The sequence below is a fragment of the Aplidium turbinatum genome, chromosome 5, assembly GCF_918807975.1.
Source record: "Aplidium turbinatum chromosome 5, kaAplTurb1.1, whole genome shotgun sequence".
Taxonomy (NCBI): domain Eukaryota; kingdom Metazoa; phylum Chordata; class Ascidiacea; order Aplousobranchia; family Polyclinidae; genus Aplidium; species Aplidium turbinatum.
Genome location: NC_137476.1, coordinates 27,952,983 through 27,974,875, shown reverse-complemented (window position 1 = coordinate 27,974,875; position 21,893 = coordinate 27,952,983). Strand labels below are relative to the sequence as shown.

The following is a 21,893-nucleotide window of genomic DNA, read 5'->3' as shown; positions in this document are numbered from 1 at the left end:
GTGATGTGGTATTGTGCAAACCATAGCCTACTGTAGATTAGAACTATCGGTTCGTGATGTAAAATCAGTCAGTAATTTGAATCGATTTCGATCTTTTATGGACAAACGCTATAGCTGTTAGAAACGATTCCCCGCCCATTTAATATTATTGTTGTATCTCTGCTCCATTCTATTTTCATGCTTGAGTGACCCGGCCATGCATTAACAATTTTTGCTAGTTGATCTTGCTTTTTACGTTTTGGCATGGACTGGAGTGGTCATTGTTTTATAAATCTGGAGAACTGGAAATTTGGAGTGACTAGGGAATATGTAAGAATTCGGTAAGCAACTGTTTGTTTTGTTTTATTATTGTCGTTTTCAATACACCATTTCTTCTAATAAGTAAGGCCTGCACTTTATCCAGTCTAGGCAGAAAACGTTTTAGACATCATTTATAAAACATACCTTTGCTTGGTGCAAGGTTATGCCTGTCTAGTTAACTCTAGCTAGTTGTGTAATTTGTTTGTTATCCTAGGGTAGTCTTTTCAGGTCTGCCAAGGATTCATTTATGGTATGTGCCTTTGTCTAGCTCACTTTAGCTAGTTGTGTAATTTGTTTTGTTATCCTAGGGTAGTCTTTTCAGGTCTGCCAAGGATTAACTTTTTGGTTTGTGCCTTTGAGCCTGCCATGCTGTAAAGTTTCTTTGAACTTTGTAACTAGTTGTTTGTTATCCTAGGGTAGTCTTTTCAGGTCTGCCAAGGATTCATTTTTTAGTTTGTGCCTTTGAGCCTGCCATGCTGTAAAGTTTCTTTGAACTTTGTAACTAGTTGTTTGTTATCCTAGGGTAGTCTTTTCAGGTCTGCCAAGGATTCATTTTTTGGTTTGTGCCTTTGAGCCCGCCACGTTGTAAACTTTGTTTAAATTTTGTAAATAGATCTTCACTTTGGGCAGTCTTGTCAGGTCTGCCAAAGATTGAAGCTTCTAAGCCTGTACTCTGTCAGGCCATTGTTCTAGTCAGGTAGAACTGGTTACCGTTAAACCCTGTAATTTTAGTAGGTTGCTTACTGACATTCTCCGTAACATCGTGAAGGTCAATTGTCACCTCACCTAAGGTAAGTACCATACAGATTTTGTTTTTTGTAGCTTGTATATTGCTGTGTGTTAATTATGGCTCGTAAAAAGCCCAAGCAAACCCCAAGACGGAGTAAGCCAAATGGTTATGCTAGTGGCTCAACAGAGCAGCATGAGGCCGCCTCTAATATTAGTGGTCAACATGACAGTAGCGAAGAGCTGCCAGGTCTCGTTGTGTTAGAACAAGAGCTGGTTGAAATCGAGCTTGGCATAACTTCCATCGACATGGAGCTATGCTCAAGTGATGATTTCCTGAGTTCTTCTGAAGTTTTGGAGGTAAAGAAAAGATGCCTTGAACTTCAAAGGAAGCTCTCCCTTAAACGTTTAGATTTACTCAAATGCAAACCACAGCAATCAGGCTCAATAGAATCTAGGATGAACCGTATGGGGGAAAGCATTTATGGTTTGCTTGAAGCATGCTCTACCCTCATTCGAAGCTGTCGAGAGCAATCCAAGCAAGTGTCACATCAAACATCATCTGTAGTTATGGATGCAGGCAGTGACACAGGCAAAGCTGCTGAGTCTAGCAGTCACGTGACACCCCATGAGAGTGGTGTAAAGATACCACCTGTAAAAGCAGAACAGGGTATCCTTCAGGGCAGCAGTAGTGCTAGTAATATTCTTAATCCTTACACATCTCCCTTTCGCACTGAAGCTAATAATAGTAGTGAATTTCCCATCGTCGTGCCTCAACCCCAGCTCAGTGCAGGGTTTCAAAATGTTCATGGTCCTCGATTATCGCTTGAGAAATTTGACGGCAATGTGTTAAAGTTCTTTAACTTTAAGAGGCGTTTTGAGCGATACATTGAGTCAAATTATCTAAGTTTTGAAGATCGCATCGCCTTTTTGGAGGACAATTGTGTAGGCCAGGCCTTGGAAGTAATATCTGGCCTGAGTTGCTTGCAAAATAGTGAAAGAGCATATAGAATGGCATGGGATAGATTGAGAAAAAGGTTTGGCAACCCTGGAAAACTCATGGCCAAAGTGAAGGAAGATTTGCTGCAAGGACCCCCTATTTCAGAGTGGGATGCGCCGGGCCTCACAAAGCTCTGCGACAAGATGTATAAGTGTCAAGTCAGTTTCGATGGCTGGGGCAAGTCTCATCTTTTAAATAGTGACGAGGTGCTTCAACGGCTGTTCCTGCGACTTCCTTATAAGCTAAAGGAGCAGTTCGTTAATGTTAATCACTTAGGATCGGACTGTGCCACGTTTGGTGATTTAAGAGTCTTGGTCGAGGATGCAGCCTCTCGAGCCGACAGCCAATATGGCTATCTTATGCAACCAGGCAAAGATGTTAAGAGAGCTCCACAACCATCGCTGGCTCGATCTAATCCGCAAGGTGGCTACAAGCGTGCTTCGGTTTGCACAACCCAAGAGCAGATTTCCCAATCTGCTAACCATAAACAAGAGTCCTGTTGTTTGTGTGCAGAGTCGCATGCCCTATGGAAGTGTGAGATGTTTAAACAAAAGCCTGTTGCAGAAAGAAGAACCCTGGTGCAAAAGCATAGACTGTGTTTTTGTTGCTTGAGAGCAGGCCACAGAGTGGTTGATTGCAGATTTAAGAAATCTTGTGCAACGTGTGGATCGAGGCATAATTCACTTCTGCATGTAAACCGTGTGGAAGAGGAAAGCCCCTCTTCTCTGAAGAAGGGCATCTCAGCAACAACGTCTGCAACTGTGCCAGCAACATCTGGGACAACAATTTTTAAGGTTTTGCCAGTTAAGGTATGGGCTGGGGACCCCTCCAACTATACCTATACTTATGCTTTTATCGATGAAGGTTCTAGCGTCAGTCTATGCTCCTCAAGCCTCGTATCTCGCTTAGGAGTTGCTGCGACGAAAAGCAATGTAGAGTTGCTGACCACCAATGCTGTCTCCTTTCATGACAAGAAAATTGATTTTTTGGCTGTGCAGGGAATGGAAGAGCAAGCTGTGTTTTCCGTTGCAGATGCTCTGGTGATGGACCAGATTGTGGATGTCAGCCACAGTATCCCCACCGAAGCACTTAGTAGTGCATATAGTCATTTGGAGGACTTAAAGTTCCTTGAACTAAAAGATAGGAAGGTTGAGTTGTTATTGGGTAGCGATCTTCACCAGGCTTATCTTTTGCAGGAAGTTCGTACTGGCGCACCAGGGGAACCATGCGGACTGCACACCCTTCTGGGTTGGACCATTTATGGGAAGGATGGTGGCGATAGGCAGCTCAACTCACCAGTAATGGTAAACTTTCTTAGCGTAAAAGAGTCTTGCGATAGAATGTTAAATGTGTTGTTGCAGGATTTTAATGACATCGGTGAGCCACAGGTACCCTGTCCTTCAATTGAGGATAAACGTGCGCTGCAGATCATGCAGGACACAGTGAAGAAGGTGGATGGACACTATTCTGTAGGGTTGCTGTGGAAAGATGAACACCCGGACCTGTGCAATAATCGCTCTATGGCACTCAAGCGCTTAGAGGGAATGAAGCGGCGATTTATTGCTGACCCGGAGTTATTCAATGAGTATCGTGGTAAAATGCAGGAATATATTAAATGTGGCTATGCTGTGCCACTTGAAACTGGTGTGGTAGACACACCAGGGAAGACGTGCTATGTGCCCCATCACTGCACGACCAATGCGGCCAAGTTTAGAGTCGTTTTCGACTGCAGCGCGAAGTTTAAAGGCGTGTCATTAAATGACAAGCTGCTTCATGGCCCAGATCTCACCAATAACCTTGTAGGAACATTGTTTCGCTTCAGGCAACATCCGATCGCTGTTGTGGGCGATATTAAGGCCATGTTTTCCCAAGTACGCGTAGACGAAGGGGACAGGGATGCCTTTCGATTCTTATGGTATCCGGACGATGATCTCAAGCGGGAACCTGTCGACTACCGCATGCAAACACATGTGTTTGGAGCAAAGTCGTCGCCATGCTGTGCTGCCTTCGCGCTTCGGATGACTGCCAAAGACAATGAAGCAGGTGCTGATCAAAACACTGTTAACACAGTTTTAAAAAATGTTTATGTTGACGATATTTGTCATTCATGTGAATCGCCGGATCAGGCTATCGAACTAATACAACAACTGCGTGAACTATTACAAAGTGGCGGCTTCCATTTAACTAAATTCCTGTCTAACAGTGCAGAGGTCTTGAGTTCTGTGTTGCAGGAAGACTTGGCGTCGAAGGTCGATTTGCCTCAGTGCCAGCTTCCAACGCAGAAAACCTTTGGTGTTGTGTGGAATGCTGCGAGCGATTGCATGGAGGTGAGGGTGAGTATCCAACAAAAGCCTAACACCCGGAGAGGCGTTCTCTCCATGATTTCGCAAACATACGACCCACTAGGTCTAATACAACCCTTCATTTTACCTGCTAGGCAACTCCTGCAGCAGGCATGTGACGCTCAACTTGATTGGGATGAACCCCTTAATGGCCTTGGGCCAGTAAACATTAATTGGGAAGCTTGGTTAAAGGCCCTTCCAGAGCTTGAATGTGTTTCCATCGCTAGAAGCCTGACTCTTTTTGGTAAATGTGCTATCCGCTTTGAATTGCATGGTTTTTGTGATGCCAGTACCAGTGGCTATGGGGTCGTGTTTTATGTTAAAGTGTTTTATGATGATTCTGTAGTAATTTGTAATTTTCTATTTGGCAAGTCTCGAGTGGCTCCATTAAAGCCTGTTAGCGTACCTCGCCTGGAGCTCACTGCTGCTGTGCTCGCTGCCAAAGTCTGCAATTTTATCCTGACGGAGTGTGATTTTAAATTCAATTGTGTTGTCTTATGGACAGACTCAACTGTTGTGCTGCGTTACATTAATAATACTTCGACTCGTTTTCACACCTTTGTGGCTAATAGGCTGAGCACTATTCACATGCTTACCAGTGTCAATCAATGGCATTATGTACCGACTACCTTAAACCCCGCTGATCTCGCGTCTCGGGGAGTTTGGCCTGATAAAGTTAATACCGCTAAGCTTTGGTTCAATGGTCCTAAGTTTTTGCATGATGTCACGAGCAATTGGCCAAACCAGCCCGACTTTGTTGGCGGAATTTCGTCAGACGATCCAGAGGTTAAAAACATTGAACATTGCTCAGCCCAACAACACGCGATTACGGACTCGGACTCTCTCTGTCGGTTGTTTACCCGCTACTCGAACTTCCACGATCTACAAAGAACGGTTGCATGGTTGCTTCGCTTCAAATTGTACCTGAAAAGGAAATGCCGAGATGACTCCTTGACTGTTAAGACAGATTCGCTCAGTGTCGAGGAGATGGACGAAGCTGAACTTGCCATTGTCACAGCCGCCCAGCATCAAGTGTACCCGACGGTGTTCGCAGTTCTCCATAACCACCCAGGATTCGACGCCCCGGTGGAACTCGTGTCCGACCTGCAGCTGAAGAAGCATGTGGCTTTGAAGGAGCTACAGTCCCTAAACCCCTATGTTGTTAACGGAACGTTAAGAGTTGGTGGGCGATTGCAACAATCTTCTCTGTCAAGCGGAAGAAGGCATCCGATCATTCTCCCACATCAGCACCCAATCACCGATCTAGTGATCATGAGGTATCACGAACGAGAAGGACACATGGGATGCTCACAAGTCCTTACCGCCATTGCTTCCCGTTATTGGATTGTCAAAGGGCGGTCAGCTGTTAAAAGGGTCTTGCATTCCTGTATGAACTGTCGTTTTTGGAAAGCTACCGCCGGAAAACAGCAGATGGGCAACTTACCTGCTCCACGCGTAAACAAATCCATTCCTTTTCAAGCTGCTGGCACTGACCTTCTTGGTCCATTGATGGTAAAGAGCGGCCGCAGCAGTGTTAAGCGATATGTTTGTATTTTTAATTGTTTGGCGACCCGTGCTGTGCACTTTGAGGTCGTGCAATCCCTGGAGGCAAGTGCATTCATTCAAGCCTACCGAAGATTCTGCAGCCGTAGAAACGTTTGTCCTACTGATCTGTACAGTGACAACGGAGGAAACTTTGTTGCTGCAGACCGCGAACTTCGGCAAGGACTCAAGAACCTCCATCAAAAGAAAGTCGCAGATGTCTTACTTCGGCATGAAACGAACTGGCACTTCAACCCTCCGCGTGCCTCACACCAAGGCGGCTTCTACGAAACATTTTTTCGTTTATTAAGAAAATTGATGCGGTCGCTGGTAGGAAACGCTACGTTGGATGAGTTCGACCTTCTAACGCTGGTAGCAGAGATTGAAAGAATTTTAAACGATCGTCCCATCACTTCGCTCCCATCGTCACCAGATGATCTGCAAGCCCTGACTCCAAGTATGATACTCACCGGGTCAGCTTGTGACACCCTACCGCCAGATGTTTTTATGAAGGCTGACGGTTATCGACGCTCTTGGAGAAAGACCCAATACCTCACAGACAAGTTTTGGGAACAATGGCTGTTGCAATATCTCCCTCTGCTGCAGCCCCGACAAAAGTGGTTTGGCACATCTCCAAGCTTGAAACCAGGCGATTTGGTACTGGTAGCGGACGAGGCAACTAAACGTGGGCACTGGCCCAAGGCTATTGTAAAGGAAGTTATGCCGGACACTAACAAACTTGTCAGACGCGTGCGAGTAAAGGTTGCTGACGGTACAGAGTTTGTTCGCGACATCAGAAAGATCTGCCTGCTAGAGGGCAGTATGGACTTTTAAAATGACAATTTTGTTTTCTAGGCTGGCTGGTTGGCACGATTGCACAACTGACATTGCTCATGCTGCTTAGGTTTCATATTTGAATTGTATTGCGTGTTTGTGTTTATTTTACTATTATTATTCTTGTGCTCCTCACTACCGCAGCTAACGCGGTGTCGTCGATGCATTTGCATCCAGCAGTTCTGCCATAACTGTGTTATTGACTCCCATTAATAGTGTTGTTTCTATTTGCATCCTGCAGTTATTTACACTGTAGCAGTCTAGCTCTGTTTTTGGTCTGACTATTTCACACACCTGTCTCACTACTAATGCTTTTGCTATGTGCGATATTATTTTTTGTTTTTTAGGGTTTTTTAACTAAAGGGTTTTTTAACTCCTCTTGGGCGTGTCTTCGATGCCCTTCTGTAGGCTACTGTTATGCATGTTCTATTAAGTTTGTGTGTAATGCAAGCCAGCCTTTCTGTTGCAATTGTGATCCTTGCTAACCGCGAATATTTTTGATTCTGGTCGACATTTGCATAATTCATGTTAATTGTCGTTTATGTGGCCACCTTGTGGCAATTAATTGGTTTGTGTTTTGCTTCGTTTTAATCGTTTTACATTGGTAAAACCCTCATTTGTTAAACTCTGGTTTTGGGGGTGGGTATGTTAGAAACGATTCCCCGCCCATTTAATATTATTGTTGTATCTCTGCTCCATTCTATTTTCATGCTTGAGTGACCCGGCCATGCATTAACAATTTTTGCTAGTTGATCTTGCTTTTTACGTTTTGGCATGGACTGGAGTGGTCATTGTTTTATAAATCTGGAGAACTGGAGATTTGGAGTGACTAGGGAATATGTAAGAATTCGGTAAGCAACTGTTTGTTTTGTTTTATTATTGTCGTTTTCAATACACCATTTCTTCTAATAAGTAAGGCCTGCACTTTATCCAGTCTAGGCAGAAAACGTTTTAGACAATAGCCTTTACCACGCTTCTCCTAACAATAGCAGGGAATTGGGTGAATGTGCAGCGGCTGTTGAAGTGCAGTTGTTGAAAATCGGAAGGGTAAGCCTACTGGACACACGTTGGGTAGCCTCGAGTTTCCGCGCAGTTAGTGCCGTCTGGAATGATTTCCCAGCACTTGTCGAATTTTTCAAAAAGGGAGCTATTAGCGACACAAGAGATTCTCGGGAATGTGTGAAATATCAAGGACTCTTGTCGAAGATAACATCCACGGATTTCTTGTTGGACTTGGCTTTGATGTACGAATACTTGCAAGAATTATTCGAAATAGCCAAAGCCTTGTACTGTAAAACAGAGCATGTAAGCTACTATTTGGAATGCAGATAACAAAATTAATAATCTTGCAAAATTATTTGAAACACGAAGGAACGAACCCGGACGATATTATCGCATTGCTAAGGATGCTGAAGTAAACTTAGAGTTCAAAGGTGTAGAATTACATGTAAACAATTGCAGAAATAGCCCGCTAATCAATCTCCGCATGTTCTACACTGTAAATCAAAAAGTGTAGTTATAACCACTTCTAGGGGTGGTCTAAAAATTCCACTTCTACTTTTTCATTCCCACCCCATAGCCTATTGGAAAGATGGTCATTTCCACCCTACCAAAGGGTGATATTTTCCACCAACAGAGAAGGGTGTAAGTTATAACACTTAGGAAATTCCATCCAAGATCGCTTGTTGAATTCAACAGACTTGTCATTTATTAACAGCTGAAAAATACTTGACACAACTATTTGGCCAGAGGACACAGTAATGGCACACGGAGAAAACGCAATCATTGAAGTGGCAAAGAGATTGCGCTTAGATGAACGCGAAGCTGCTGTGAGAGGACTTCGTGAATACGCTAAATAACTACGAAAAGAAGATCCCAGAGTCTTCAAAATTTGAAAACGTCACTATAATCTCTTCCAATTTCATCGAGCAAGTGTGAGCGAGGATTTTCACAAATGAACCTCATACTGACATCTGACCGTGCTTCTCTACACACTGTAACTGTTTCAAGTTCACTCTTTATACGAATGATCCGTCTTCCCCTGAGAAATTTTTAACCAGCGAAGTATGTTGGATCCTGATTACGCCATGGACATAGCCCGGCAATTGATATCCGAAGTCGCCAGAGGTTTTATGATTTTGAATACGATAAATGTCTTAAAAATTGTAGGCTATAACTTGAAAAATCAAAAGTGTAAAAAACTAAAAGCAAGTTTTTTTCTTTTATTTTTGTAGGCTATAACTTGTATTTTTTTGTATTATTGTTTCACTAAAATATGAATATTTGCATTGAACAACGCTATACCATCCATAGACGTACATGATAGCCTACTTAATTTAGCAATGTTTTAGGTACATCAAGTGTGTTGTTTCAAAGTTTTATAAAGACATATTTCTGAATTTCTTCTACGGCACCTAGTGCATTTGGAAAGTAAAAAACTACCGCTCCGGAAGCTAATCTTCTGGAAATCCACCACTGACTACACCATTTTGTCGAAAGTTAGGCTGTAAGCCTAATCCTGCATGTGTGACTGTCAAATATTCAATTGCGATGCCGATATTTAGCCTACAATGTAGGGCTGTAGGCTACCGTAAATATCGTATAATAATCCGTGTCAATTTTTTCATTTTTTATAGCAATAGAATAGAAGGCCGGTGGCTGTAGGCATTGAGCAGAGTAGCCGAACGAGAAGTTGATTGGCCGGGGCAGGTTGGTGTTGAATCGCAGCTAATCTGGTTGGACCAGGCAGACTGTTTGCACCACACTTGAATTTGAGGTCGTTTACTTGCCGATCTGACCATAGCCGTACGAGACCAAACCATTTTGGGAGGGCAGAACGTAAATTTGCCCAAATGTGCACGCTTTTATAGAAATTGCCCAAATATAATGTAGGCTATGCGGTGCATGATAACAGTGAAAAACTAACATAACAAGATCACTAGCAGTGGCGTAACCAGTAATTTTGAAAGGGGGGTTTTGACGGCGTGTTTCGGTTATGGCGACATCCAGCAGCGGGGGGTCTGGGGGGCCTCCCCCTGAAATTTTTGAAAAATTACTTTGAATTTGGTGCATTCTGAGAGTATTTTCAACAAAAATGTGGTTATGAATATTCCTGTATAATGGTACTGTGCGGTGGCATAGCAAAAGGATAAGATCATGTTTTCTTCGGCATTTTTCGAAAATAAAGCTACAATTTTCTATGTTTTCTTGTTGTTAATTCCTGGCTGAGATATTTGAATGCTTGGTAATGGCAAAACTCGCTCTTTGCAATACCCACCCACCCCCCTGGCTACGCCAGTACGCCACTGATCACCAGCTAGCTAGAATTTCTTACCAAAGTAATCAAGATAGAACAACTGAATTCATTTTTGAAGATACCTTGCTTGTGCATTGCTCGATGCTTCTGCACTTTGGCATGGTAAGTAGGAGTAACAAATATTGTTTTACACACCACAAATAATAAACAATAACAAATAATAAACCACAAATAATAAACAACGCCACTTAAATATTCAGTTGTGATGTCATAAAAGACTCAAAAATAAACATTGCAGGAAACCGGCTCAGGGGGACCATGCAGATTCAGAAAAAAGTACATAACAATAGATAAGTTATAATTAAATGTAATAAAACACAGACATACTACTTCTGTTCAAATAAACTTTGTTCAATCAATTAAAGTAGTTTTGATGATACGAATTTTAGTACAAAAATAAAAAGGTCTGGCAGCACTACTTCTAAAAATATAGTTAGGCTAGGTAGTTTAATTACAAAAATAACTAAGCTTGATATATTCTAAGTTTACATACAGACGTTGACGTAGGATTCAAAGAACCCAATTAGCCTAGCAGTACGTATTTACATTAATTCAATGTCTGAATATTGAATAATATTCAATCATCGGATTTGCAGAAGGCGTTGTTGGATTTTCAAAAAATCGCCGAATAGGGAACTCGCCGAAAAAGGCTCTTGCCGAATAGGGAACTCGCCGAATAGTAGCAGAACCTTTTATAAAAGTAACCAAACAAAGCTAAGCAACACCTTAACATTACTTTTAACGGGTATAACATGTTTTTGTTAAATGTTGTGGTGTTGCTTAGCTATGTTCGTTTATGGTTGAAAAAGTACTGTGACCTCCTCACCCGAATTGTTTTATAAAAGTATTTACCAGATTTATACAAATTCATATTTTGTAGTTGCCCAAATCAAGATGATGCATTTATGGATATTATGAAAAAAATTAAAGACTTTGTAAATGTTGATGCCGAGGCAACTGCATCATGCCAATTTGGGCAGTTTTATAAATAGACTATGATCAGATACTGCAATTTCATATTTTTTTGTTGCCCAAATCTAAACGATTTAGTTATGTAAATGGGAAAATTAATGAATTTGTTCATTTTGGGGAAACTGCCTCACGCTAATTTGGGCAGTTGCATAAACAGACTAATCAGTTTCATTAAATAATTTCATGTTTTCAGCTGCCCAAATCAACAGGATGCATTTGTGAAAATTAATAAAATTAGCTATATGTTATATAGCAAATTTTGCGTTTTGATTTGGGCAGTTTCACAAAAGTATTAGAGACATATTTTGGTGGTTGCCCAAATTGGCATGATGCAGTTGGTTAAATGCATTTCGTACTGCAGTTTGATCACCATGCAATACAATATATCAATATGGGTGTGCCAAATGAAAATTTTGCGGCACATTTCTTGTGCAAATAAGAGGCTGTACTTAGTTTGATAGGTAAAAGATATTAATTTATAGTTTTTCTTAATTTATGCAATTTTGAAGCGCTTTATATAGCAATGTTTGCCCTAATAATTTCAAAATTTTGCCCGAATTTGCGACGTTTTGAAACAACAGGGGGGCAGCTGCCCCCCCTGGCTCGTACGGCTATGGATCTGACTGATTGACAATGCGATAACAATTATTATCCTATCTGAAAACGCCAAGCTAGAAATCATCAGCGTTGTTTGAACTTTTATTTTGAAAAATGTAGCCTATAGGCTATCCTATTCCATTTTTGAAATACCGTAGCCTACACCAAGATTTCCATTGGGCCTTCAAGGACCCCCTAAAACTAGTTCGCATACCCCTTGGGGGTCCATCGACCGCAGTTTAAGAACCCCTGCCCTACATGTTTCCCTAATTTAAGAAATTAAGAATTCTTCTAAGTAAAACTGAATAGCCTACCGCTAGGCTAAGTCAGACTAAGTAATAGGCTACCGGTAACAAAAGTGACTCAGAGTCAGGAATCATGCAGTGGCGTAGCTAGGGGGAGGGGGCGGACCGCCCCGGGCGTTACGTCTGGGGGCAGCACTTTCAGACAGGACGTTGTATTGTTGTTGTTGCTGATAATGCAATAATACACGAAAAATAAAAGCAATTCTGTGCTTTTCTCTGTTTATGGAGCGCTGTTCTTCCTGAAATCAACGACGCACAAGGATACCTGCAAACCAAAGGGATAAGCCTAAGTCAGCATGCACTGAAACTGTCGGCTTTAAAGTGCCCCTGACAGGAAAATAAATTTGCGAAATTTACCTAAGATACCAAAAAGGTGACACTAACAAACTTCCCTGACCAGAAAATTGTAAAAAATATCAACAGGCTACTACGTTACACGCTTGCAAACTTTCGTTGACATCGGCGAATCTGACACTCATTCTATTGCGAAAATAAAAACGGCAACATCGCTGTGACGTCACCGTAAGCTGGAAGGATACAATCTGTTCTGTGGTGACTGGTGGTTAGGTATAGTACGGCTACTGCAAAACGTGAATGTGCGGGGCTCTGTTGGTCTAAAGCATGTGCAAATTAAGAATTACCGAAATAGAAAAGTGAACTTACTATTACTACCAGGTTTTGATCAAATAGGTTGAGTTTATTTTTATCAAACAGCATCTCAATTCAATTGAAATTGCAGTTTCATAGGGCTACAATTTTGATACTTTTTTATTTGTCCTAATCTGGCTATAGCCATTTGCAGTGTAACAACAGTATCTCACAAACAGTAGGCTACCTTTAATTTATGGTTGAGGCAATGCTTAAAAATTGCTGTTCATGTGTATTGTTGTATTTAAAAATATCTATCCCAAATTTCCTTGCCAACTGAAAGTATTAAATGCAATAATTCTCATTGTTCAGATGCTTCTCATGTTGCCTCAATAGACTCTTTCTATAATATTATAACTGATGCTCTCAAAGCAGCTTCTGATAAAATCTTTGTTGGTGTAAAGAAGAAATGTAACATATTTTCTGTTCCTGGTTGGAATAATCATGTTAAGCAAGCTCATGCTACTGCCAGAGAAAGTTACATCATGTAGGTGAAAAATGGGAAACAGTGAAATGGTTACCTATATGAGTTGATGCAGAGCAAACGAAAGGAGTTTAAAAAAGCCTTTCGCCGTTCTAATCATGCCTCTGAACAACATAGAGCAAATGTGCTTGCCTCAGCACTCAACTTGGACAGCTCACATAAGTCATTTTGGCAGAAAGTAAAAAAGTCTACTTGCAAAAAGAGTTCTCTTCCTGTAAATGTTGGTGGAGCACAAGGTCCTGAAGCAATTGCTGAGATGTGAAAACATCATTACAGCTCCTTGCTAAATTCTAGCAAAACCAACACTGAAAAAGAATTTGTTAACTCATGTATTTCTTCTAGGGATAAATATTACAACTTTTGTTGCAACATGGACAGAATTGGTTCCTTGCTTGTCAAACTGCCATAAACCGCGCTGCTGGTGCTGACAAAATTTCAGCTGAACATATTGTTTATGCTGATTATTTGTTTTTATATTAGTGTACTTTTTAATATATGTCTTAGTCATGGCACTGTACGAAATTCTTGCTTGAACACTGTCTTAGTCCCGATTGTAAAGAATTTGAATGGCGACATTCAAGATTCAGGTAACTATAGACTTATTGCTCTAGCCACAGTAGTCTCAAAACTGTTTGAACGTTTTATGTGAATCATCTATTGCCTTTCTGGAATACCAGTGACAATCAATTTGGGTTTAAGTCTGGTCATAGTACTGAAATGAGTGTTTTTTATTAAAACAACCAGTGTCCTCTTATATCAGTCATGACACTCCTGTATATTCTGTCTTTTTGGATGCTTCAAAAGCCTTCGACAAAGTCAATCATCATTTATTGTTTAAAACGCTTATCACACGTAACGTGCCTACTGCCTATCTATTTTGTTCGCTTATTGGAATACTGGTGACCTTTGTGCCTGTATAGTAAAAAAACCATGCAAGTGAGGTGGGAAGGTCACCTGTGCCAATCATTTACTGTGTCCAGCGGAGTCTGACAAGGTGGGGTGTTAAGCCCCTATCTTTTTGCCGTATATATTGATCAGCTTTCTTATCTCAATAAAACAAAAGTTGGTTGCTATGTTGGCAACTCTTGTCTAAATCATATTATGTTTCCTGATGACATTTGCTGCATCTCGCCTAGTTTGTGTGGCTTACAAAATTTGTTAGATGTTTGCCACAAGTATGCTGTTGAACATGAAATTACTTTCAATTCTAAAAAGTCATTTGGTATGTTATTCTCCCCAAAAAACTTTTATCTTTTACGTGCTCCTCTGCTACATCTAGGTAAATCTGAAATTGTGTTCACAGACTCTGTAAAATATTTGGGTGTATTTATTGATAGTTCTCAGATGAAAATTATATTTCAAGGCAAGTACGCTCTCAGTACTGTGCTGCAAATAATGCAAAGTCTCAATTTTTCTAAATGCTCACCCGCTGTAAAAAACAGTTTATTTCGTTCTTATTGTATGTCGTTTTACTTATCCCAGGTGTGGAACAAGTTTAGATCTTCTAGTATAAAACGATTACGTGTTGCTTACAATGACTCTTTCAGAATATTGCACAATTTGCCTCGTTAGGTCAGTGCCCGTGAATATCAAGTAATGAATAATGTAACTACGTTTGATGCTTTATTGAGGAAAAAACATGTTTTCGTTTATTAACCGATTGCATACACTCCTCAAATCGCTTTATATCAGACATGATGTTATCTGATTATTTTTATCGTTCTGAATGCTTTCAATTCTTCCAACGCTCATTATATGTAAATTTGTGACAGTAGATAGCCTATTTAGTGAGCTTTTAAACCAACGGCATCCAAGGTGGCTCTCTGTGATCTTTGTGCATTTTCAGTTTGTGTATTACAGTATTTCGTTGTTTTGTTTTCGATGTGGACAGCTTTGTCTGACGCAAATAAATAATAAATAAATATGTGACAGTGTCAGTGACAAAGACCGTGTGGTTTCTTTTTACGCTTTCCCACAAAACAAGGTGCTGAGAAGAAAATGGTAGAAGTTTTCTTCAAGTGTTCGAAAGTAGGATTGGCCATACAAAACTAGTCATATCTGTTCTCTTCACTTCACTGAAGATGATTTTGTTAATACCACTCAAGTAAAAATGGGCTTGAGCAAACTTTACATTTTGAAGGAATCTGCCATAGGCTACCATCTACAGTATAACAGCAAAGATGCAACCAGTTGCTGATGATGATTTCAGCACTTCTAAACAACAACGTTTACAAAAACGTACCCTTGTACAGGTAAACTAGGCTTTTACATGGATAGACTCTGCTATGTACGTACTGAGGGCACATTATGAGAGAGAGAGAGAACTTTTATTTATTATGAATAGTGATGATGAATTAAATATGAATGATGATTCGTACAATTTCTTCATTTTTCACTTCAAGTATATTTTAGGTTTTGTAGGAACGTATCCAGTACAGTTTTATTAAACTGTAAAAAACAACAGATCTTTGAAAAAAGCAACCGCTTGTACCAACTCCGACTAAACTGTGATCCAGCAATCACATCTAGGAAACGTATGTTTCATCCGTCGCTAAGAACGCCGACTTACAATGACGTAATACCACCAAAGTCGTCCCAGAGCAGTGAAATATGGAGTTTCGCCTGTGGTGGCGCTGCGGAGCCGTCGTTTGATGCAAATTACGCCCTAACCAGTCGAGCTACGAGGTTAAGGTTAAAAAGTTCGCTAAGTATGATTCTGCGCAAGGAAATGCTTTAAAAAGTTACTATACTTGGATCCAACCTGTCAGGGGCACTTTAAAGAATGGCGTTGTTAAAAGTCGGAGTATTTTAGTAGACGATGCTTTGGCAACTTCAAAGAGTTTGTGTAAGGATCTGGGAATCGACGCGGAGCGTAGAATTCGGAAGAAAACGAAAATGCCTGGAGAAGTATTAAGTGGCATACAGCAGAGTATTGAAAGTGAGCTCAAACAAAAAATGCTCTGCATCCTTGATCAAATAATTGTTGAATTAACAGAAAGATTTAGGAGTAGTAGGAGACTTAAATATGAAAAAAGTGAAGAAAATCGTGAAGAAAGAACGAGTTTTTGTGAGAAATGTGTGGAAACTGGAGGAAAAAGAAACGAGAATTAAGTTTGTGAAAAGAGCAAAAGAGCTGGTAAATATGAGTGCGCTGGACTTATGGGCTTCATTTCAGAAAGGTGTCCTAGCAGCATGTGATGAAGTATGTGGGAAAAGGAAAGTGAGGAGGGATCGTGGAGACACATGGTGGTGGGATGAAGAGGTGAAGCATGCGATTTCACAGAAAAGAGATGCATACAAGCAGTGGCGCAAAAATGGGTCAGAAGAGAATAAAATGAAGTATAAGAGTATGAAAAAGAAGGCAAAGAGGGTTGTTGCAAGAGCTATGAAGAATGGTGCTGAGGAGGAACTTAATAAAATGGGGGAAAACCAAAACAAAGTATTCAGACTCATAAAGCAAATGAAAAAGGATGGGAAAGATATTGTAGGGGGAAGATGTATAAGGAGTGGAGATGGGAAGTTGCACTTCAGCCCGGAAAGCAGAGGAGAAGTGTGGAAGGAACATATGGAAAATGTTATGAATAAGGAGAATGTATGGGATCATATGACAGAGGTTGATCTGGTGGAGGGTCCAGTGGGAAAGGTTACTCGTGATGAAGTGGTGGAGGCAATGGGGCAAATGAAACTGCATAAAGCAGCCGGTCCATCAGAAGTGAGCGTAGAGATAATAAAAGCAAGTGGAGAGTTGGGAATTGAAGTAATGCTACAACTTAGCCAAAGGGTATTAGATGGAGAGGGAATGCCGGAGGAGTGGAAGCATAGTATTGTTGTTCCACTGTTCAAGAGAAAAGGGGATGTGAGAAGTTGCAGTGCATATAGAGGTGTAAAACTACTAGAGCATGGAATGAAAATTGTGGAGCGAATAGTAGAAAAGAGGTTGAGAACATTGGTGAAATTAAATGATATGCAGTTTGGATTTATGCCAGGAAAAGGTACAGTGGATGCTCTGTTTATATTGAGAAGAATGCAGGAGGAATACCGAGAGAAGCAGAGAAAACTATATATGTGTTTCGTCGACTTAGAAAAGGCATTTGACAGAGTACCAAGGAAAGTGATGGAATGGGCAATGAGGAAAAGAGGTATACCGGAGGTATTAGTGAGAGCTGTGATGTCTATGTATGAGGATGCAAGAACAAAAGTGAGAGTTGGATCAAATTATTCAAACGAGTTTTTTGTGAAGGTTGGTGTACACCAAGGATCAGTTTTGTCACCTCTGATATTTGCTATTGTTGTTGACGTTGTTACTGAAGGAGTGAGGGAGGGCTTATTGAGTGAAATTTTGTATGCAGACGACCTGGTCTTGACAAGTGATAGTATGGAGGGACTGGAGAGAAAGTTTGAGAATTGGAAAGAAGCATTTGAAACCAAGGGTATGAAGGTGAATCTTGAAAAAACAAAAGTGATGGTGAGTGGAGCAGAAGGAACAGTTGTTGAGAGCAAAGTAGATCCCTGTGGAATATGTGGCAAGAGAGTGATGAGAAATTCAATGCAATGCAAGGAATGTGGAAAGTGGGTACATGCAAGATGTGCTAATGTCAAGAGAGCCGCAACAAGATTGGCGAAGTGTTTTGTTTGTGGGAAATGCAGTAAAGGAAGAAATGAAGTGGAAGGCCATGATGATGAGTTCTGCCATGGCATCGAAACAGTGACAGACTTCTGTTATCTGGGTGATCGGATAAATGGAAGTGGTGGATGTGAAGCAGTGGTGACAACAAGGGCAAGATTGGGCTGGGCAAAGTTCAGGGAATGTGGGGAAATGTTGTATGGCAGAAAATTTTCACTAAGGATGAAAGGAAAAGTATATCGGAGCTGTGTGCGGCCTGCAATGCTATATGGTAGCGAGACATGGGTATTGAGAGAGAGTGAACTGGCAATCCTGAGAAGAACGGAAAGGTCAATGGTGAGAGCAATGTGTGGGGTGAAAACGAGAAGGGAAAAAAGGACTGAAGAATTGTTGGATATGCTAGAGATGAGAGAGACCATAGACCAACTGGCAAGGGCAAATGGAGTAAGATGGTATGGACATGTGATAAGGAGGGAGGAAGGAAGTTTTCTTAGAAAGGCACTAGATCTAAAGGTGGATGGGAAGAGGAAACGCGGTCGTCCAAGAAGAACGTGGAAACAACAAGTGAAGGATGAATTTAAAAAAGTCGGACTGAAGGAGGAAGATGCAAGGGACAGGGTGAAATGGAGAGAAGGGATTAGAACAATTGCTGCGCGAAAACAATCGGCCACCCCCACTAGTGGGGAACAAACCGACGATGGATTATGATGATGATGATAATGATTTGACCAAGTGTTTAAGCTGGCAAGCAAGTTTGACTTTCTGATTCCTTCAAATTTGCTGAATGAAAATTATCATTGTGAATTGGATCATGTGGATGAAGATGTGCAGATGCACGATTTTTTAATTGAGAGAAAGAGGCTACAACAATTTGTTACCGTACTGCTGCTGGTGGATTGACCAAGGCAACGTTGGAAGATCCTCTCCAAATTCTGCAATTTATTGAAACGTCAGTTATAAGCTTGCTAATTCTCTTCCTACTGTTGTTGTCTCGTTGCGTGTCTTTCTCACTTGCGCCATAAGTGTAGCAAGCTGTGAACGATCATTTTCTAAGCTGAAGTTCATCAAGAACTATCTCAGAGAAAGCATGGGCCAGTTTAGACTGACTGATTTATCAATACTCTCCATTGAGCGTGATCTTGCAGATTCGATTAATTATGATTTGATAATTGACGACTTTGCACAGCGCAAGAGCAGAAAAATTAACTTTTGAAGTGACTCATGCACAATCTCACTTATGTTACAGAAGCTGTTTTAAAATGTAAAACAATTATATTCGCAACATACTATTTGACTCTTTAAATAAGCTACTCCACAGTAATAACTATTAACCAACGTTTGCGTTTACAAAATATTTTACCAGAAACATTCGTCGTCGTGTGAGCATCTGGGGCCGCGGGTGTATCCTTTTACCACCCCAGATTCACGATGTTCCCGGACTACACTGGAAGGCTACTAGAGAGCAGCCAGTCTTTGGTTTCATCATCCATGACACGCAGACCTTCCACTCCGTTAGGTGACTTGAAGATGGAACAGTCATTGATGATGTGGTCTGCGGTCTGTTCCACGGCACCACATTCACAGGAGGAGGAAGAGGCCATTCCCCATTGGTGCTGTCTAGGTAGTGTTAAGCCGATGGAGCGTGTGTCGGCGTCGGGGATGAACAAATGGAGTCTGGTGGCACTTGACTTCTATTCAGAACTCCATTCATGGAGTTCGCACCAGAAATATTTTCGCACGCGCACCAGAAACGTTGACCAAAGGATACCGTATAGAATGATTTAATTTTAATATAAGAAAATAAATAAGGCGGCCGTGCATTTTCATTACAGCTGTAGAGGGAAAAGTTAAAAGGGAAAACACTTGCAACAAAATATTAGAGCCGAAGGGATATGTATTATGTAGCTGTTGTTGAATGAATAAGTAAATAAAGTTTACTGTAATCGCACATTATGTTTATAAAGTTGTCCATTGGTAATTGATAATGGAATGTTGCCAACAATTTAAGTGAAATCGATTTACTCTGGTAATTCAATAAAATATAAAGCTGATTTTGATTATAATCTTGATGTTGCCTTTGGTAATTGGGCATCACTAATAATATCGTCGACTTAGAAAAGGCATTTGACAGAGTACCAAGGAAAGTGATGGAGTGGGCAATGAGGAAAAGAGGTATACCGGAGGTAATAGTGAGAGCTGTGATGTCTATGTATGAGGATGCAAGAACAAAAGTGAGAGTTGGATCAAATTATTCAAACGAGTTTTTTGTGAAGGTTGGTGTACACCAAGGATCAGTTTTGTCACCTCTGATATTTGCTATTGTGGTTGACGTTGTAACTGAAGGAGTGAGGGAGGGCTTATTGAGTGAAATTTTGTATGCAGACGACCTGGTCTTGACAAGTAATAGTATGGAGGGACTGGAGAGAAAGTTTGAGAATTGGAAAGAAGCATTTGAAACTAAGGGTATGAAGGTGAATCTTGAAAAAACAAAAGTGATGGTGAGTGGAGCAGAAGGAACAGTTGTTGAGAGCAAAGTAGATCCCTGTGGAATATGTGGCAAGAGAGTGATGAGAAATTCAATGCAATGCAAGGAATGTGGAAAGTGGGTACATGCAAGATGTGCTAATGTCAAGAGAGCCGCAACAAGATTAGCGAAGTGTTTTGTTTGTGGGAAATGCAGTAAAGGAAGGAATGAAGTGGAAGGCCATGATGATGAGTTCTGCCATGGCATCGAAACAGTGACAGACTTCTGTTATCTGGGTGATCGGATAAATGGAAGTGGTGGATGTGAAGCAGCGGTGACAACAAGGGCAAGATTGGGCTGGGCAAAGTTCAGGGAATGTGGGGAAATGTTGTATGGCAGAAAATTCTCACTAAGGATGAAAGGGAAAGTATATCGGAGCTGTGTGCGGCCTGCAATGCTATATGGTAGCGAGACATGGATATTGAGAGAGAGTGAACTGGCAATCCTGAGAAGAACGGAAAGGTCAATGGTGAGAGCAATGTGTGGGGTGAAAACGAGAAGGGAAAAAAGGACTGAAGAATTGTTGGATATGCTAGAGATGAGAGAGACCATAGACCAACTGGCAAGGGCAAATGGAGTAAGATGGTATGGACATGTGATAAGGAGGGAGGAAGGAAGTTTTCTTAGAAAGGCACTAGATCTAAAGGTGGATGGGAAGAGGAAACGCGGTCGTCCAAGAAGAACGTGGAAACAACAAGTGAAGGATGAATTTAAAAAAGTCGGACTGAAGGAGGAAGATGCAAGGGACAGGGTGAAATGGAGAAAAGGGATTAAAACAATTGCTGCGCGGAAACAATCGGCCACCCCCACTAGTGGGGAACAAACCGACGATGGATTATGATGATGATGATGATAATATTAGCTGATAATATTTCTTGATTTTCAGTGAAATAGGGAGTTACCTTGTTTTTACACATCGTTGCTGAATACTGATTAACCATAATAATCTGCTGCTGCTGCACTATAGGCCTACAGTAGCGTACCTACAAACATTTCAGTAAATGATTTTACCGTATAGCGCTATAAGGCAGTGTCTATGGAATGAAGTCTACAGACGCTTCATGTTTGAAATCGATTTCACAGGATCCACGCTTAACCCCCCACAAAAACAAGCCAGAAAATCTTTGAATTCTACTTACGCGAAACTATTAATCCTATCGCTGTGTAAGTTAGACTGGTTTTGCAGAGCTCCGCAGTGCATTTTTTCAAATTTAAATTTTTTATTAATTGCTGTAACAATATACTACCTACTGTACTATTGTTACTGATGCCATGCCGCGCTGGATTTCACTTTTGGCCATATAAACCGGCCTTGTATCCTGAATTATATATTTTAAATACAGGGAGAGGGGGAGCACAACACTATGTTTAGTAACTGTTGTAATAAATAACTTTGCTACCGTCACTAGAATGTGGCAGTTAGATTGCGAAAAGTGAAAACGTTGAGCAGTAGCATGGCTAAGGTCTACTTTAAGATGATTTTGCTGCATTTACAACTAAAATTAATGGAAAAGTTATAAAACTTACGTTGCGAATAATTAAAGAAAGTGCAATGAGCAAAAGAAGAAAACGTCTATATCATTACATTGGTAAGCAACTATTGTATTACACTATATTATACAGTCTAGTAGAAATGAATGAAATGAAGTTTTCTGCCATTATGTTTTTAATACGTTACA

The 21,893-nt window shown here is 40.9% G+C and overlaps 1 protein-coding gene across 1 annotated transcript; it reads left to right on the top strand.

Moving 5' to 3' along the window:
- The first annotated feature begins 1,146 nt into the window (after positions 1 to 1,146).
- On the top strand, positions 1,147 to 6,744 carry LOC145771089 (uncharacterized). The gene is made up of 2 exons (XM_082582830.1): positions 1,147 to 4,612; positions 4,874 to 6,744. The coding sequence occupies exons 1-2, from the start codon at positions 1,147 to 1,149 to the stop codon at positions 6,742 to 6,744; spliced, it is 5,337 nt and encodes a 1,778-aa protein (XP_082438956.1).
- Positions 6,745 to 21,893: the final 15,149 nt, after the last annotated feature.